The sequence below is a fragment of the Notolabrus celidotus genome, chromosome 14, assembly GCF_009762535.1.
Source record: "Notolabrus celidotus isolate fNotCel1 chromosome 14, fNotCel1.pri, whole genome shotgun sequence".
NCBI lineage: Eukaryota > Metazoa > Chordata > Actinopteri > Labriformes > Labridae > Notolabrus > Notolabrus celidotus.
The window spans coordinates 19,110,378-19,126,280 of record NC_048285.1 but is presented as its reverse complement, the minus strand read 5'-3'; the positions used below and the strand labels follow the sequence as shown (position 1 = coordinate 19,126,280).

Here is a 15,903-nt window from a genome sequence, read left to right as displayed (position 1 = left end):
GCAATGCTTCTCCAAATTTGCACAACCCTCCCCCATATTTTTTTTACTTTTATTTTACAGAAACCCATCACATCCTTGGTCGCCTTCTGCTAACAGTCCATTTGCATAATGACTGCTGTTTGTCTGGGTGGGGGGATCCAAAACGGCTGATCCCTTATCTGTGTGTCCCTTTCTAAGGTAAGATGTTTATTTCAGAGCTGGAATGATGTCTGAGCGGTTGTCCCTGTACGTCTTGTCCATTAGCAGCAGATTGAACAAGAAGTATAGCAAATATAGGGCAACGTATTGGCCCTGAGGTCTGAGCTGCACACCACATAACCGCAGTGCCCCAGATGTAAAGCGGTTGAGGATCTCATGTGGCATGTTAGCACTCCACTCTTTCTGCATGTTTCCTCTTTTTCACAATGTGATACAGCTCAATAAAAAAGCACAAGAAACACCAAAACATATAGTCTGACATGGTGGTTTTCAGGGTCTAGATTACAAGGCTTTCGGGGTTTAGACAAACTCTGTAAGTTTATCTTGAATACATCAATATTAAGCGATACTTTATTTCTAAGAAGCTGCCCAAGATATTCAAAGAGGAAAAGTCCCCTTTCCGATACAACAGCAGATGACACAACAGCTCTGACTTAATCAGCTATCCGCCATAAAGACTAACATCAAAAAGGTATCACTGACACATAGTTCGGTGGTTTACTTTGTTTTCATTTACCAGGAACCAAAACTTGAACAGTCACATGTGAAGAGGAGGTGAGAAACTGATCAGGTCACAGAGGTCACAATTTTGTAGAGATGAATGAGGAGAAAAGTGTTTCTAAGAAATGAGAGTTACATTTTAATCATTCAAGCAGGGAGCTCTTTTTTGAGAGTTTAAATTAATAAAACATAATGAACTGAACATAGTCTTTTACGGTAGGCCTACTCTGGTGGCATTTTAGGCTGTGTCATGAGTAGACTAACCTAAAACGGTTTCAGATGTAAGAGCTACAAACATCAGGTTAGCAAGCAAACAGTCAGAGTTTTGGCTTCAGATAATGAGACAAATATCCTGAAGGATTTAAACATTGTATTCAGTGACCAAACAGGGGTATGAGAGCAACCTGAATGGAAGCTGGTACAGGTTTCCTGTAAATAGGAGAGATAGTGAGTTAGTCTGGTGATGGAACAATATATATCCCTTCAGTTTTAAGACAATCAGTTTCAAATCCATCTTCTTTTTTATTGTACAGCTACATCCAGTGAAGACAGATGGAAGATACGGATGGACATTATGTGTGGAGCTTTAAATTGGCAAGGTTTAAAGGTTTGCACATGACATTTACAGAATGTAAAGGAAAAGAGCCTTTCTAGGAGAACACTTCTCTGTATATTAATGTCTCTCTACTAGAAATTATTTTGACTGATTCACACACTACTTCAAACTAATAGAAAAACAGTCTTATGTTACCATCCAAACATCCCAAAAAATAACATATTTAATTTAATATTCATTTATGTGTATTTATTAATTGTTATTAATTATTATTATAATGATTACATTAAATTATATATTTAAAATTGTATTAACTAATTTTTTGACTGATCTATCAACTACTTCAAACTTAAGAAATTGACCTTTTTCGTCTTAGGTTGCCATCTAAACATCCCTCAAAAATAAGATATTTATTTTATCTATGTATATGTATTAACATTATTATATTAATTTCCATATATTTTAAATCTGATGTATCTATTATTTTATTTTTTGACTGATTTTACCAGCTACTTCAAACTAAAGACTTAACTTCTTTTGTCTTAAGTTGCCATCCCAAAAAAACATATCTTTATTTTTTAATTCATTTAAATATATATATATATATATATATATATATATATATATATATATATATATTCATTTTATTTAATACTATTATTATCATTATTCTTATATTTATTTCTAGTTTTCTATTTCCATCTAAATATTCTTTGTTTGTTTTTTTATTCTATTTTGACTGATTTACCAACTAATTCAAACCCACATAACAAAACGACTTTTGTCTTATGTTGCCATCCAAATAAAAAAAAAAACACATTTCTTTTGAAACTTCATCAGGAAAGCGATAGGTTAGCAAGTGATGATGTGGTGTGTACATGACTGAGATGAAGTGGTTTGATATGGCTCCATGGTCACTGTGGTTTCAAAAGGCCACAGATAGAGACTGATGATCCCCCCAACTGACTTTTTGAAAAGGTCACTGCTATGGTAACGCAACCTAAGTCAACATAAGAGTACAACATATTTGTTAGACATTTTAATGCACAAAAATATATCTTAATTCTGTATTACTCATACATAGTCATACAATCTTTTGTCTCTGATGCAGCTCAAGATCCTCTGGGGAGCTTTTACCTGGTTCTGAAACACACTGAAAACTACTGAAATAGCCTTTTTTTATCATTACCACAGCAAAATGAACCATCAAAGATACATTTGAGTAATAAAAGATGGCAGGATGAGTCTTTTTGTCAGAAAACATGACTTGCCATGCATAGGACAAATCAGCAAAGAGATTAAAAGCATCATTTTGCCCACAGGGGGCACCAAATTCAACACAAACCAGAAGTTCCCGTGTGTTATCAAACAAGTTATCTTTCTTTTCACCGTTGATTTCTGTTTTTTTTTGCTATTTAAACTCTCAACCTCCTGCCTGTATCCCTCACGTTGCCATCTTGACATGTGATCTTTGCATTAACTACTGGCAGTCAACCCCAAATGAGGTTTTTCTGGCACAAAATCTTGCATCAAAATCTGATGCAAAGACACGGCTTTCCTCTTAAGTCCCTTTTTTATCTTCCTGCAGCTGACAATGAAAGTAAAAACACTGGGGAATCCCTGAAGGCTTCCTCTTTCCTTTTGCAGCAGCAGTTCACAGATCATAAGGACCCTGGACAGTGGAGTGTTGAAAGAGGAAAAGAAAAGGCAAAAGAGGAAGAAAACGTTTTGGTGAGCAACACAAAACCACCAGCACGTCACACATTTGGTTATAACAGGAAGCGCGTCATGTGAGGGAGGGAGGGCGGCTGAGTGAGTGAAGAGAGCGGTAAGGGAGAGCTGTGTAAATTCAATCATAAGGGGAATAACAAGCTGCCTCTTCTTATTTCTTCTCCCACAGATGAAGAGTCAGCACATCAGCGAGAGAACAGCCGCTTAACACCTGCAAACATTTATCAATACTTCCTTGTTGGTTTGAAGCCTTACACAGGGGTGTTTAGAAAAAAATATGTTTTTTAGAGTCTGATTTTGCCTCACTGATGGTCGTAACTGGGGACTTTTTGGACAGCGGCAGAGTGGATTATGACAACCTGATCACATCCCTCCAGACTCCATAAATGGATATAAGCAAGAAGATACCACCTCTTGTCTTCCTGGTGATCTACATAAGCTATGTGTCAGGTAATGATAGATTCTAACACACTTTATAATTTGTGATTGACTGAGTTTATCTTGTTTTGAAGTAAAATCAATATGAATAGTTACCCAGGAAGTGACTATGTAAATCACTTAGGATTTGATACGCTCACCTACTTATGAGAAAACGATGGTCATACAATTCTGGGAAAGATGGTTCCATTATGAAGAAACATGTTTTTTTTTAACCAAAATATGGTTTCTGTCGTGGAGGCAGGAGCGTAAAAACACTATTTTCCTAAGTGTTTATCACAAAGTAAATCAGTTCCAGACATTTAAGTGGAAAGAGGTGAATTTACATGTCTTTGAAAAACCCACTATGTCATTAAGATCAGGGATGATAAGAGAGATTTCTCTGTCTTTTCATCAACTTATTTTTTTGAAAATGTGAATCATTTTTCCTTTTTTGTGTGTGTGGCAGGACTGGAAATCCCTCACAAGCCGGTGGTGAATATTATGGATGGGGAGGTTATAGTCTTTTGGAATGAACCTGTGGACCGGCCCTCAAACACCAAGTACAATGTTGAAATGCTCAAGTACGTTTAACTTCAAAATATCAGTGATAACAATATAGTAGTACCCTGTTGGCATCTTTCACTTTGCTTTTCCAGCATCCTGTATTAGATTAAATCTCTACATTTCTGCATATGAAAAAAAAAAACCTCACTGGAGAGGCCTAAATTTTGCTGACATGCTTAATTTAGTTACATTTTTATCATGAAACCATTGTGTGTCTTCTAGTTGGTGACAAGTGTGTTTTCTGTCCTCAGATATGGTCTTAATTGGGTCATGGTGGAAAGCTGCAGAGGGATCACAAGAAACTACTGTGACCTCAGTAGCCTTGTAAAAGATTACACCGCTGGCTATAAGGTCCGAGTTGAGCTAGCCACTGGAGATGGAGTGTCCACTTGGACGGCCAAGACCAAATTTCTCCCAAACAAAAGTAAGTTCAGTTGTTATCACTTAGAAACAAATGTTTGACTTTGGCTAATCTGGTACGAATTAAGGTTCATCATAGCATTTTTTTCTTATCTTTTTTTTTTCTCCCATAGGTAATCTGAGTTCTCCCTCCTTCACAATGACAGCTACCTCTAGCACTCTAAAACTCAATATTCACCCGAAACCCATTCTGAGAAAGCTCTTCCCTTATGGCGTCATCTACACCATATACCTGGAGGACACCAGAGATAATAAGGTGGGCATCAGACTAAGGGTAAACACAGATTGGGACTTATTGGAGAACTCTTCAATAATTGGCAGGACTTTTTAAAAGGATACCAACATGCCTAACAACAAATTACATCCACCAAAGGAACAGGAACATAGCTTATGTGTCATTTATAAGTCAAACTCTGTATATGTGTGGTAGTAACTTTGATATGTATTTTAACCAAACACTGTTTTGACTCAAGTTAGGTGAATGACCCAATTAAACAGATTTCAAGATAATGTCATTCTTACCTGCCAGAATTAACACCTAAACCCTAATCATTTAAGTTTATATTTTATATTGTAATCTATTCTGTCAAATGGTTGAAACTGAATTTAACTTGCATTTTGATTTTTATCCCACAGACTACAACAGCATACCTGCAAGATGATGTGGATGAGGAAGAGAGGAGTACAACTTTTACCTCTCTGCACTGGGGGAAGGAGTACTGTGTCAGCATCAAGGTTGAGGCTAGGGGAGCTGAGTCCACCAGCACTGTGTCCCGTAAACAGTGTCTGCAGCTACCAGAACAAGGTAAGAAAGCCAATGAAATGATGGACACATAGCACAGAACAGCAATTACAGACTGTCAAATTCAAATGAGCTTTTATAAACAAGCAGGTTAATAAGTCTAAAACAGAAGCCACTGAAATTAGTCTGGAAAGTACAGACAGAAAGTTCCATCACAACTTAAATATTCAAGTAGTTTACATTTCAGGTTTAAAATAAAATCAAGACTTTTCCAATTAAATGAAAAAAAAATCTACCATCATGTCTGTCAGCTAAATGTAAGGCAGCTGGTTGTCTTAGCTGGACAAGCACTGGAAACAGTTCAAAAGATGTAGCCCTACATACCAAGGGCTGGAAAACATGCCAGCTAAAACCTCTAAAGCTCACAAATGTTATATTGTTAAGCAAATTTGCTCCTTTTGTCTCTTAGTTTCTTTCTGTTGGCATGTTCTTCTGTTGTTCTCAGACCAACAGTGTTTGAGAAGACTGATATTTCTGTCATGTTTTCAAGCTAGCTATTAGGCTACAGCCAGCAGCTAATTAGTTTAGCTAAGCATAAAGACAGAAAAGTTTTGGCAACAGTTAGCCTGGTCTGCTAACAGCTAGCAACAACTGCTTGCTAGTATGCTAGTAAAATTACAATACTGTTTTTTATTTAATATGTTATGAAGCTAGCTAGCTGCAGTAGCTCAGTCCCCCTAGCTTACTTTCAGCTCATAACCCAAAAGCTTTGCATGTTTTTCTGAACTGAGAAAACTATTCCTCTAATTCTAAGTTAATAAGAAAAGATGTAGACTAGTATAATAAGGTTTAATTCTAGCCTTTTTGCCTGAAGTTGCCTTGCCAATGCTAACTTCTTTTCTTGTTTTTATTTCCTCCAGAATGGTTCATTATTGCTGCGTCATCCCTTTCTATAATGGGCGGGCTGGTGGTTGTTGCCATTATGGCCGCCATACTCCACTGTTACCTTAGACGTCCAGAGAAAACACCTGTTGCATTGGTAAGTTTGTTCAATAACAGAACACTGGTACTTTATCACAGCTGCTGAGATTGGATGAGCTGCAGAGACTTACTCTGTCTCTGATTGAGATGTTATAGAACAATGAAAATGACTTAAAACTGTCATCTTTTTTCTCATCATAGAAATCCCCTGTTAGTGGGTGGCTTCCACTCTCTGCTGGGGAAGGAACGATGGAGGTTGTTACAGACAAAGGATGGTTCCTGTCTAATTACAGAACTGAAACAAAAATCTGTGGCAAAGTTCCAGAGACACATGTGAATTTAACAGAGGACAGTGAAGAGGAGGACAGAAGGACAAGCATGGACAGTGGGGTCAGCATGGAGTCCAACTCTGCCTCAAACAGCGAGGGAAGTCCTCCATTAAGACAAGAGGACAGTGGCTGTGGGAGCATGGGGGGATCAGAGAGCTCCAGTAGCAGTCAGTCAGATTTCTCCCTGAAGGAGGAAAGGACTAACACAGACACTGAGACAAAAAGGGAGGACAGTGGGGTTGGTCTTGGCTGCCAGCTTGATTCCTCTTCTTTGGATCTGGATGGGCAGGACAGTGGATCTCTACAGGAGGTAGTATCTGGAGGTGGTTACCGCAGCCAGAGCCATTCTCGTGTTCAAATACAAGTCTGTGACGATACAGAAGAGTTTAAACAGACACTTCCTGACCTGGCTGAAGTGGTCACAGGCTACAGAGCTGCGCCTCAGTCTTGTTTCTGCTCAGGAGCAGGTCAGTGCACTTGGTGCCACCAACAAGGCCATTTTGGACATGAAGTTATCAAACAATACAGACCTGTGTGTATTGAAAATGGACTTCCGAGCAGCAAATGTGATTTTGTGGACTCTTACAAAAAAGGCATAACATTTTTAAGTTATCCAAATGAATCACAAATAGACACAGTCATAATTGATGACTTAGAACCAACTTTTACACAACTGACAGACACCTTCCCTCTGCTTAAAGCTCTGACACCGCTGCCCCTTGTGGAGAGTAGACAGGACTTCAATATGAACAATGTGTCGCTCTCTCTCTCTGATTTACAGCTGATAACTTACTAGTACGCTGTGGAGTGAAACAATACTGTTTATACATGTGTGAGTGAAAGACTGGAGCAATACACAGCTCTTTTCCCATGACACACCATGTCAAAAGTAGATGCATTATTTGAAGAAATAGTTCAAAAACCTGACAGGAAATGGGGAAAACTGTGAGCAAGCAGCAAGATGTTGCAAAGGAAGGAAAAAGAGGTTAGACTGCACAGCTGCTGAGCAGCAGATGTTGGTTGGCTGAAGTCTCGGGAGCTTTAAGAGATGATGAATTTAACACCAGAGATCTCATTCAACCCTGTCTCTCTGGGTATATTTACATCTGACTGAAGTATAGCATGCCGGAAGTGAAACTGGCCTCGGGAGCACTGCAGAGAAACAGTTTGACGGTTACATACTTTTGGACATTTTGCAATACTTCCTTGTCTTTGTTAACAATGATATCCAATGTCAATAATCACACCTACAGTAGTTTCTGAAATAAGTTTCAGGAAAGTTTTTTGGTTTTTGCCCCAGTTAACATAGTAGCCAAAGTGAAATAGTGCTGAGCAACTTTAAAGTGGATGATTTCTAAATTGTCATTTGTCAATATTGTCTTAACACTTCAAAATATGTCATCATTTCAAATGTTTCCCAGTGTCATAAACTGGCAGACTTATGGAGTAGGTTTCTTTCCCAAAATTTCAATTACATTCAGAACATTTACACACATATTTTTTTAAAGCTCTCTGACACACTCATGTCTGATGTCAGACATGTCTTTTAACTACTGTCATATAAAGGTTATTTATTACATATAAGGTGAAAAAAAGTAATTATCATGTATAGCTGTACATTTATGTGACTGCTTCTCTACATGTGATTAAAAGAAACTGTGTCACTGGAATGTTCTGGAAGTTGTACTGATTTACAAAAAAACAAACATTTGACATGATGTAGAAACCATGACTCAATGAAACAAGCAAGTGGAAAACCCTGAGAAAACAAAGCGATACACACCATGGAAAATAATCAGTCAAGGTCATTTTGCACTTTGGGATCCCCATATGCAAATTCTGTACAGGAAACAGCGTTCTATTCGAGGCTTCTAATCTAAGACAACAAACACTTCCTTTTTTAGGTGCTATCTTGGTTCAAAAAAGCCCCGCTTCAGACCGAGAGCACCGAGAGCACCGAGAGCAAATTGTAAACAGAATCGTCAGACACTTAATTATAAACTTAGTGAAATATCTTCCCCTCAATTGTTGTGTAACAAACATCCTTTAAGAGGGTGAAGTAGATCGGATAATCATGCGACTCTCTTTACTGTGTGTAGCTCAACGTTCAGGGGAAGTGAGAAAACATTTGGCTGACACTAGATGTTGAATCACATGTCACTGGTTTAGTAGTGTGTGTCCATTGGTCATTAAGACGTGTACACCAAAGATAATCTTATTTAAACTCCATGTTTGGCTTGAAGATATTTTGTTCTGTTTTATTTCCACCATTTGCGGAGAACCTTTAAGATCACCCACGCTTAAAATAATTTTTTAAACATCTTTAACTTAATATTACGCTTTTTTTTTTTTTTTTTTTTTTTTTTTATATAATATATGCAACAGACACAAAAGTGCTAGACATCAAACAGAACACAAAAGAAAAACAAACCATAGAACTTGAGAGCAACAACCAAACAAAGCCATCAAGTATAGAACAAAGTACAAAAAAAAACAAAACAAACAAAGAGACTAGAAGAAAAACAAAACAAAACAAACAAAAAACAAACAAACAAAAAAATAAAAAATAAAAAAATAAAATAAAAAAAACAGTTAGAAAAGAAGAGTTGGACTATAGGTGACGATCACAAAACAAAACACACACAGAGAAAAAAAACAACAAAAAAAAACAAAAAAACAAAACAGAACAAACAAGACGAGAGTAGACTGGTATGGAGGGGATTGTCAAGAAAGAGAAAAGAGAAAAAACACAATAGAAAGAGAAGATAAAGACTAGAAGAGAAAAAATGCTTGCTTTTGAGAAGGACAAGAGAGGTTTTAGAAGGGGGATTATGAATGTGTGTGTGCAGTTATATGGGTGTTGATGTTTATGTGCATGTTGTAGTTTGATGGGTATTTACAGGGTATTTATAAGTGGACTCTAGAAAGCTTGTAGTGTGCCACTGCGGATGATGAGAGGGCATGGTGGAGGGAGGAGCTGTAGGTACCAGCATACTGGTATCGGCCAGGCCCGGCTCTGCAAAGGCAGCCCCCAGACCCTTGGGAGGGGACTTGCGAATTGCAGAGCCAGGCCAGTTTCAGGTGCATACATTTTAGGGGGGCCACCAGACCCAAGGGAGGAAGCCCCCCCTCATGTGATGCACGCAATGATGATGCACTGATTGAGGGTGATGACACAGCTGTTATTTAAGACGGGTAGGGTGGCAGAGGAGGTCCCAGTTTTATGCAGTGATCAGTGAGTCCTTTTATGTTTGTGTATGTATGTGTGTTTGTGTGTTTGTGTGTTTGTGTGTCTGTGTGTCTGTGTGTTTGTATATTTATGTTTTAATGATGAAGGTGATGGGGTGCGGTTATGTCCTAAAGATGAAGAGAGGGGATGGAAAGCAGATAGGAGAGCATGAAAGATTAAATCAGAGAAGTAATAGTATGAACAAAACAAAAAAAAAAAAAAAGGGATGTTGTAGTTGAAGGAGTTAAACTTAATATTACGCTTAATTCATTGTTATATTGATATATCAGCCTGCTTTTCTTGTCAACACAGGATAGTTAATAAATTATCACCAGAACATGACCTAAATCCTTCGCTCAACAACTGAAAAATTGGTCCCTTAAGTGAATTTAAAAACACTATTTCAGCCTTCAAGATCACCATTGTGACTGTCATAGAGGATTTCCAACCAAACCGTAAATCATGGAATCAATCCGCAGATTTCTTTGCAGTAGCTTCAGTAGAAGTAGTTTAATAGCTGCTGAGGTTATAGCACCTCTGCTTTAGCCAGCAACATCAACAGTGATAGGAAGAAATTACCTTTTGTTCTGTCATGTAAACATTTTTTTGCATCGCTCAGCATTTTGAGATAACAATGCTTGATTCATAAAAATAAAATAATAAAAATGCTGTTATACAAAAATCATAAGTTCATTAAAAAAAGAATAATGGGGGCATCATCGGCCAAGTGAGCTAAGCGTATGCCCCATGAGAGGAGGCTATGGTCCTCGTCATAGCAGTCACGTATTTGACTCCCGGCCTTGACCATTTGCTACGTCTTCCCCCACTCTCCACTCCCCTCACTTCCTGTCTCTCTTCAACTGTTCTATCCATTAAAGGAAAAAATGTCCCAAATTATAGCTTTAAAAATAGATAAATAGATAAAATAATGACTACATGGCAATGTTCTCAGCCCGCATAAGTGTAAAAGCATGAACTATAAATATAATGGTACACAGTAGGTTAGCAAAAAAGGACTCCAGTAGACCCACTGGGCAGGTAATTTCAGGGACACTACTGAATGCAGGAAGTAGCAGGGTACAGCCTGGATATTGAAGCTTACAGGGTTCACAAATGTAACAGAAAATGGTAGGAACAGGACTCATAGGGGTCTTCTGGTTACCCTCAACAATAAAAGTCTGTCACAGTTTGTCTTTGAACAGGACTACTTGGTTAAAAACTACACTAACTGACCATAGATGAGTCTGTCCATTGCGCCATACTAAATAATACGTAAAGCATGGAGTTGTTTTTTTTCTTTTTCACCTGACATCTGTGCTTATTTCTTTAGTTTAAAACTGTGAAGCTATGTCTATAATCTGGTCTATGGCACACTGCTGTAATTCATGCATATCCAATGGTCTGTAACAGACAGTTTCTCAGTGTCCATGCAGATTAAGCACAGGTGTATGTTTGGAAGCGCAATTCAGCACAACTGTAGACAGTTTAGTAAATGTTTATCTAGCATAGTAAACATTCCATCAATATTCTACCAGAGAACTAAGAGCTTACTGCACTTATTTTAGAATAAAGACAGAAGCGTATCGAACTGATGAAGAAAAGTTGATAAAAGTTTTGTGTAGCTTTACTGCACAAAACACCTAAATAGTAACGTTTACCTTGTTCACATGAATTTAGAAGATTTTATACTTACCTTTGACTGGCTGCTTGAACTTACCTTCATATGACAAAGAGTCTGTCACTACAACTGTAATTTTCAGTGGCATTCTAAGTGTAAGTTTAAGTTGGTAGAACTACATAAAGATTTACAGTGAGACTTTTGTAATCTTCACAACCTCTATGAGTATTACAGCCCAAAGTCCAAAAAGGTAGGACCACTGTGTTCAATCTCTATAAACAGATTTTGATGATTAGACAATCATTTAAACCCTATATTTAATACGAAACACTGCAAAGATGCAGATTTAATGTTGAAAAAGAAAAAAAATATTGTGATAAATATATGCTCATTTCAAATGTTATGCCAGCAACACATTTAAAAAAAAAATGGGAAAGGAACAGCAAAACACTGAAAAAGTTGTGTTAAAAACCTTGAAGGAACATCTACCCACTATTTAGGTTAATTTGAAACAGGCTAGCAACATGACTGGGTATAAAAAGGACATCACAGAGAGGCTGAGCTGTTCAGGAGAAAAGATGAGACAAGGCTCACACACACTGTGAGACCATGAGAGCAAATAGTTAATCAATATCAGAATAATGCTCCAAGGTGGAAAATTGCAAATAATTTGGAGATTTAATCATCTACAGTACATAATATTACTAATTACTTCAGAGAATCTGGAACAATCTCTGTACAAAAGGGACAAGGCCCAAAACCAATACTGGATGGCTGTAATCTTGTGGCCCTCAGGTGGCACTGCATTCAGAATAGACATGACTCTGTAATGGAAATCATTGCATGGGCTCAAAATGTATGTTAAAACTGCAACATGCAAATAGCATGTAGAATCACGATCCAGGGGCATCTGCAACTTCTCTGGGCTAACAACTAAAATTTGAGATACTTTTTGGAAATCATGGACCCTCTGCTCTAAAGAGAAGAGGGACCACCCTGCTTGTTGTCAGCGCACAGTTTGAAAGCCAGTATTTGTGATAATATGGGGGTGCACAAGTAGCCATGGCAAGGGTAGCTTACACATCTTTAAAATAACCGTTAATGCTGTACTACAGGTTTCATTTCTGTTTAAACTACTAGCAAATTAGTTGCTTTGGAACATCCCTAGTCTTGCCGATTTGCAAACCCTAAAATTCATTTTTTTCTTAGCAATTTACTTAACTTCTTGGAATTGGGGACAACGTATCACCATTTACTGCTACACTTATCATTCTGTAGTGAATAGTATCAACACACAGAGGGGAAAAAGAAGTAGTCCAAAATTCTGTAGAATCCTGTCTAATAATGTTTTAGTCTCATGCCTATCAAATGTACTATCAAGTTTCTGACTGAATCGAGAGCGTGACCTTTATAGACCATTTTGTGAGTAGGTTATATCAGAAAAACATCATATACGGAGAAATGTGTTTTTTCAGTTTCATAAAAGAAAAAACAATGAGACATCAACCATTGAAAGTGTGGGGATATGAGAGTTTGGGAGGAAGTCTTGTGCAGTTTACAAGAAAAATGATCTGCTAGGTTTCTGTGGTTAAGGTGTTGATATTCTGCCTCAACCTTCACATTGCTTCTAATCTGCAGCAGAACATGAGAATTTATTTGTGGTGTGAAATCTCAAGTTAGTACTACAAGAGTCCCAAAACGATCAAAGTGAACATTACAGAAAGCAAGAACTGACAAGGTAAAATTGCAAGTAGAATATATATTTTGGAGTATACTCAAAAATTTGAATGCAATTGTACAATAAAAAGTAAATAAACAAAAGTACCACTTGGGTTCTACTGATTGTTTTAAAGATAAATATTAAAAAGATTGATGGTCCAAGAGCCAGTGATTTAAATCAAAGACATCACAGAAAGTTATGTGAAAATAACACAGTGAATTCCCTGCCCAGTGACCAGGTTAATACTCCATCATGACCTATTGCGGCAAGAACAGAAACAGAAACAACACATGCCGAAAACAAGATACAGTGCGTTGGAAGTGACAGACGAAGGTAGTGTTTTCTGTTTGGTAGTTTGCAAGAATGAGCTGCCATGTGACATCCATCATTTTACGGTGTTGCTAATAGAGAAGGGAGGAGGAGACTTCTTAAAGCCGACTTTGCTGTGGAAAGAGAATCAAACACCACATGAAGCATTATTTCACAGGGAACTAAAACTTTATATTTTAAAGTCTTTAAGGGAATATCTACTTACGTGAGCACTTTGTCTTTCATTGAAGGCTCTACAGAGGAATAAGAGATATTTATATGTCAATATCAAGACAGGTTTATGATGTATAACTATAAATGATGGCCAACAAGCATGTTTACAAGTGTGCACCCATTTTTTTTTATAGGGTTGTCTAGCCAAAAATAACAAAAGCATTCAGATAGCTTTGATTTATTCGTGCAGGCTAGATTTATTTGGGAAGAAGATTAACACAGTTGTAGTGCACATGGCTTGAAAAATAACATTTAACAAATTCAGTAACAGCAACTCTACCCTCGTGGGAACAACTTGTTCCTACTGTATTAAACACACTATTTGCTGGTTGACTTTTATGTAATATTTTCATAGCCATATCAAGACTAATACCATTGATCTCGTGTATTTGGGAGGTAGAGATATGTATATATGAAACCTGGGCAGGTAAAATTAAACCTTTTGATCTGACTCAATGGACAAGGTCAAAAAGAAGTTATCTTCTTTGAAATTTGGCTGATGTGACTCATGTGAGCAACACTTACTTTTCTTCTTGCAGCACTTCTTGCAGTTTTTGCATTTGTACTTGAAGCAGAATTGCACAATAGCAATGGTGAAGAGGATTGCCAGGATCCCAAAACCGACAGCGATCCCGACTGCTGTTGAGTTTACCCTGCTCTCTGCAAAAATACAAACACACAGAGAAAATTAGACTGTAGCTCCAGCTTCACAGTTTAAAGCACCCTAGAAACATCTGAATTACAACAAAGAAACGTACTGAAAGACAGACTGATTCTCCGTGAATATTTCAGTGCATGTTACCCTGAGAGAAATGATTGCTGACTGAAAAAGTCATCTGTCTGGTCTGCCTGGGCCTAATTGGATCAATATGTACTCTATCTCTTCATTATGAATGAATATTCACTCTGATGAAATGCGATTTGGAAATCAATCTTCCTGAGAGATTCTGGCTTTGCTTCTATTAACAGTCTTCACAGAGACACTGGACTGATAAGTGTGTAGTTCAAGGGATGGAAACACAGCCAACGAATGATGCAAACAGCCGAGATTCATATCAGATTGTCCTTTCATTTTTTTCTTTTATCTCTGTATGAATCAGCAGCAGATAGAAAACACTTTTCTGCTAAACCTCTACGTTTTACTGAGTCCTACGTTGATACATTAATCAAAAAATGGATATGGATTTTTGTGTTCTAGGTTACCAGCTTCCAAAGAAAAATAACTATTTATAGACACTAGGACATGTCTGTACGACCTGTACAACAAATAAAAACACAAAACACTTACAGTCTCTAGATTCAAAGCAGCAAAGAGCAGTAAAGTTGTAAAATAACAAGTACAAGTGGGTAAATAAATGACTATAAATAACTACACAGAGAAATTTTCCAGTTGTGCGCATCGCTGTTACAGTAAACTCAATCAAAACACTGTGTGCTGAAAGACTCTTACCACCATTCCCCATAATTGACTCGCCAGGATGACCCGAGTAATCTCTGATCCGTCTCCTCTTCTTCTCTTGATGTTCAGCTCTGTCACTTTCTTCCTTGACTTTAAATCAATCTTTAAAAGAATGAAAGAGTTTGTCTGGAGGGTGAAGAATCAAACCGGAGTCCTCTCACGTCTTCCTTCATTGCTTCTGTCTGCCTGTCCATGTCCCCATACCAGGCATTCCTTTGAACCGGTCCATCTTCTTCTCATCCTTCACCCTCCCTTCATTTGCAAATTTAGGAACAAAGCGCACAACCTGATGATGTGGCTTGGTGCTTGAGTTAAAAAAAGCAACAACTTTCACGGGACATTGGCACTGTTTTTTAATCAGAGTCTTTTTTGTTTTTTTTCAAATATGGTAACAGAAAGCATACAGTAAGAATGACAGCAACAACAGTCTGTTGTTGTGTCACATAGGTTTAGTACAGAGAAGGTCCAAGACATATGGATTAGTGTAGCAGGAGCCTGCTTACAATATTTGCATGTTGCAATGTAGGCCATGCACAACTTTAAACTGAATTACAGTGTGTCAGAGGCACAGGACATTTGTACTTTTGTGTGACTATTTCACTGAGATTCAACAGGAAACTCAATCAGACACACTACAACACTCTGGTCTCATAGGGCCTCAGGGCACCTATCTTGAAACTATCATAGCAATCATAAGCAGCCTTTCTTTTATCCCTCATGCTCACTTTGCTGCAAAAGGAGCCTCCCCTTTTCACTGACAAATCATTATCTGACAGCCAGGTAGGTGAACACACCTGAGTTAAGTGGAGCACAGAGGCTCCTGTTGGTTGACTGAGATATTACGCTTCTTCATCACAGCTGTTGGAAATGATTGTGTTTTTTTTAGTTATGT

At 37.7% G+C, this 15,903-nt stretch overlaps 1 protein-coding gene and 1 long non-coding RNA gene across 2 annotated transcripts; one reads left to right on the top strand and one right to left on the bottom strand.

The window, feature by feature from the left end:
- Window positions 1–2,056: 2,056 nt before the first annotated feature.
- LOC117824828 lies at window positions 2,057–5,986 on the bottom strand. Its single transcript, XR_004633723.1, has 3 exons — window positions 5,429–5,986; window positions 5,042–5,182; window positions 2,057–2,927 (listed from the first exon to the last, which is right to left on the bottom strand). It is a non-coding gene; the product is annotated as an uncharacterized LOC117824828 (long non-coding RNA).
- il10ra (interleukin 10 receptor, alpha) lies at window positions 3,101–8,112 on the top strand. Its single transcript, XM_034700300.1, has 7 exons — window positions 3,101–3,436; window positions 3,873–3,987; window positions 4,222–4,394; window positions 4,504–4,646; window positions 5,027–5,195; window positions 6,053–6,171; window positions 6,315–8,112. Exons 1-7 carry the CDS (start codon window positions 3,373–3,375, stop codon window positions 7,236–7,238), a joined length of 1,707 nt encoding a protein of 568 aa, XP_034556191.1. The 5' UTR covers window positions 3,101–3,372; the 3' UTR covers window positions 7,239–8,112.
- The last annotated feature ends 7,791 nt before the right edge of the window (window positions 8,113–15,903 follow it).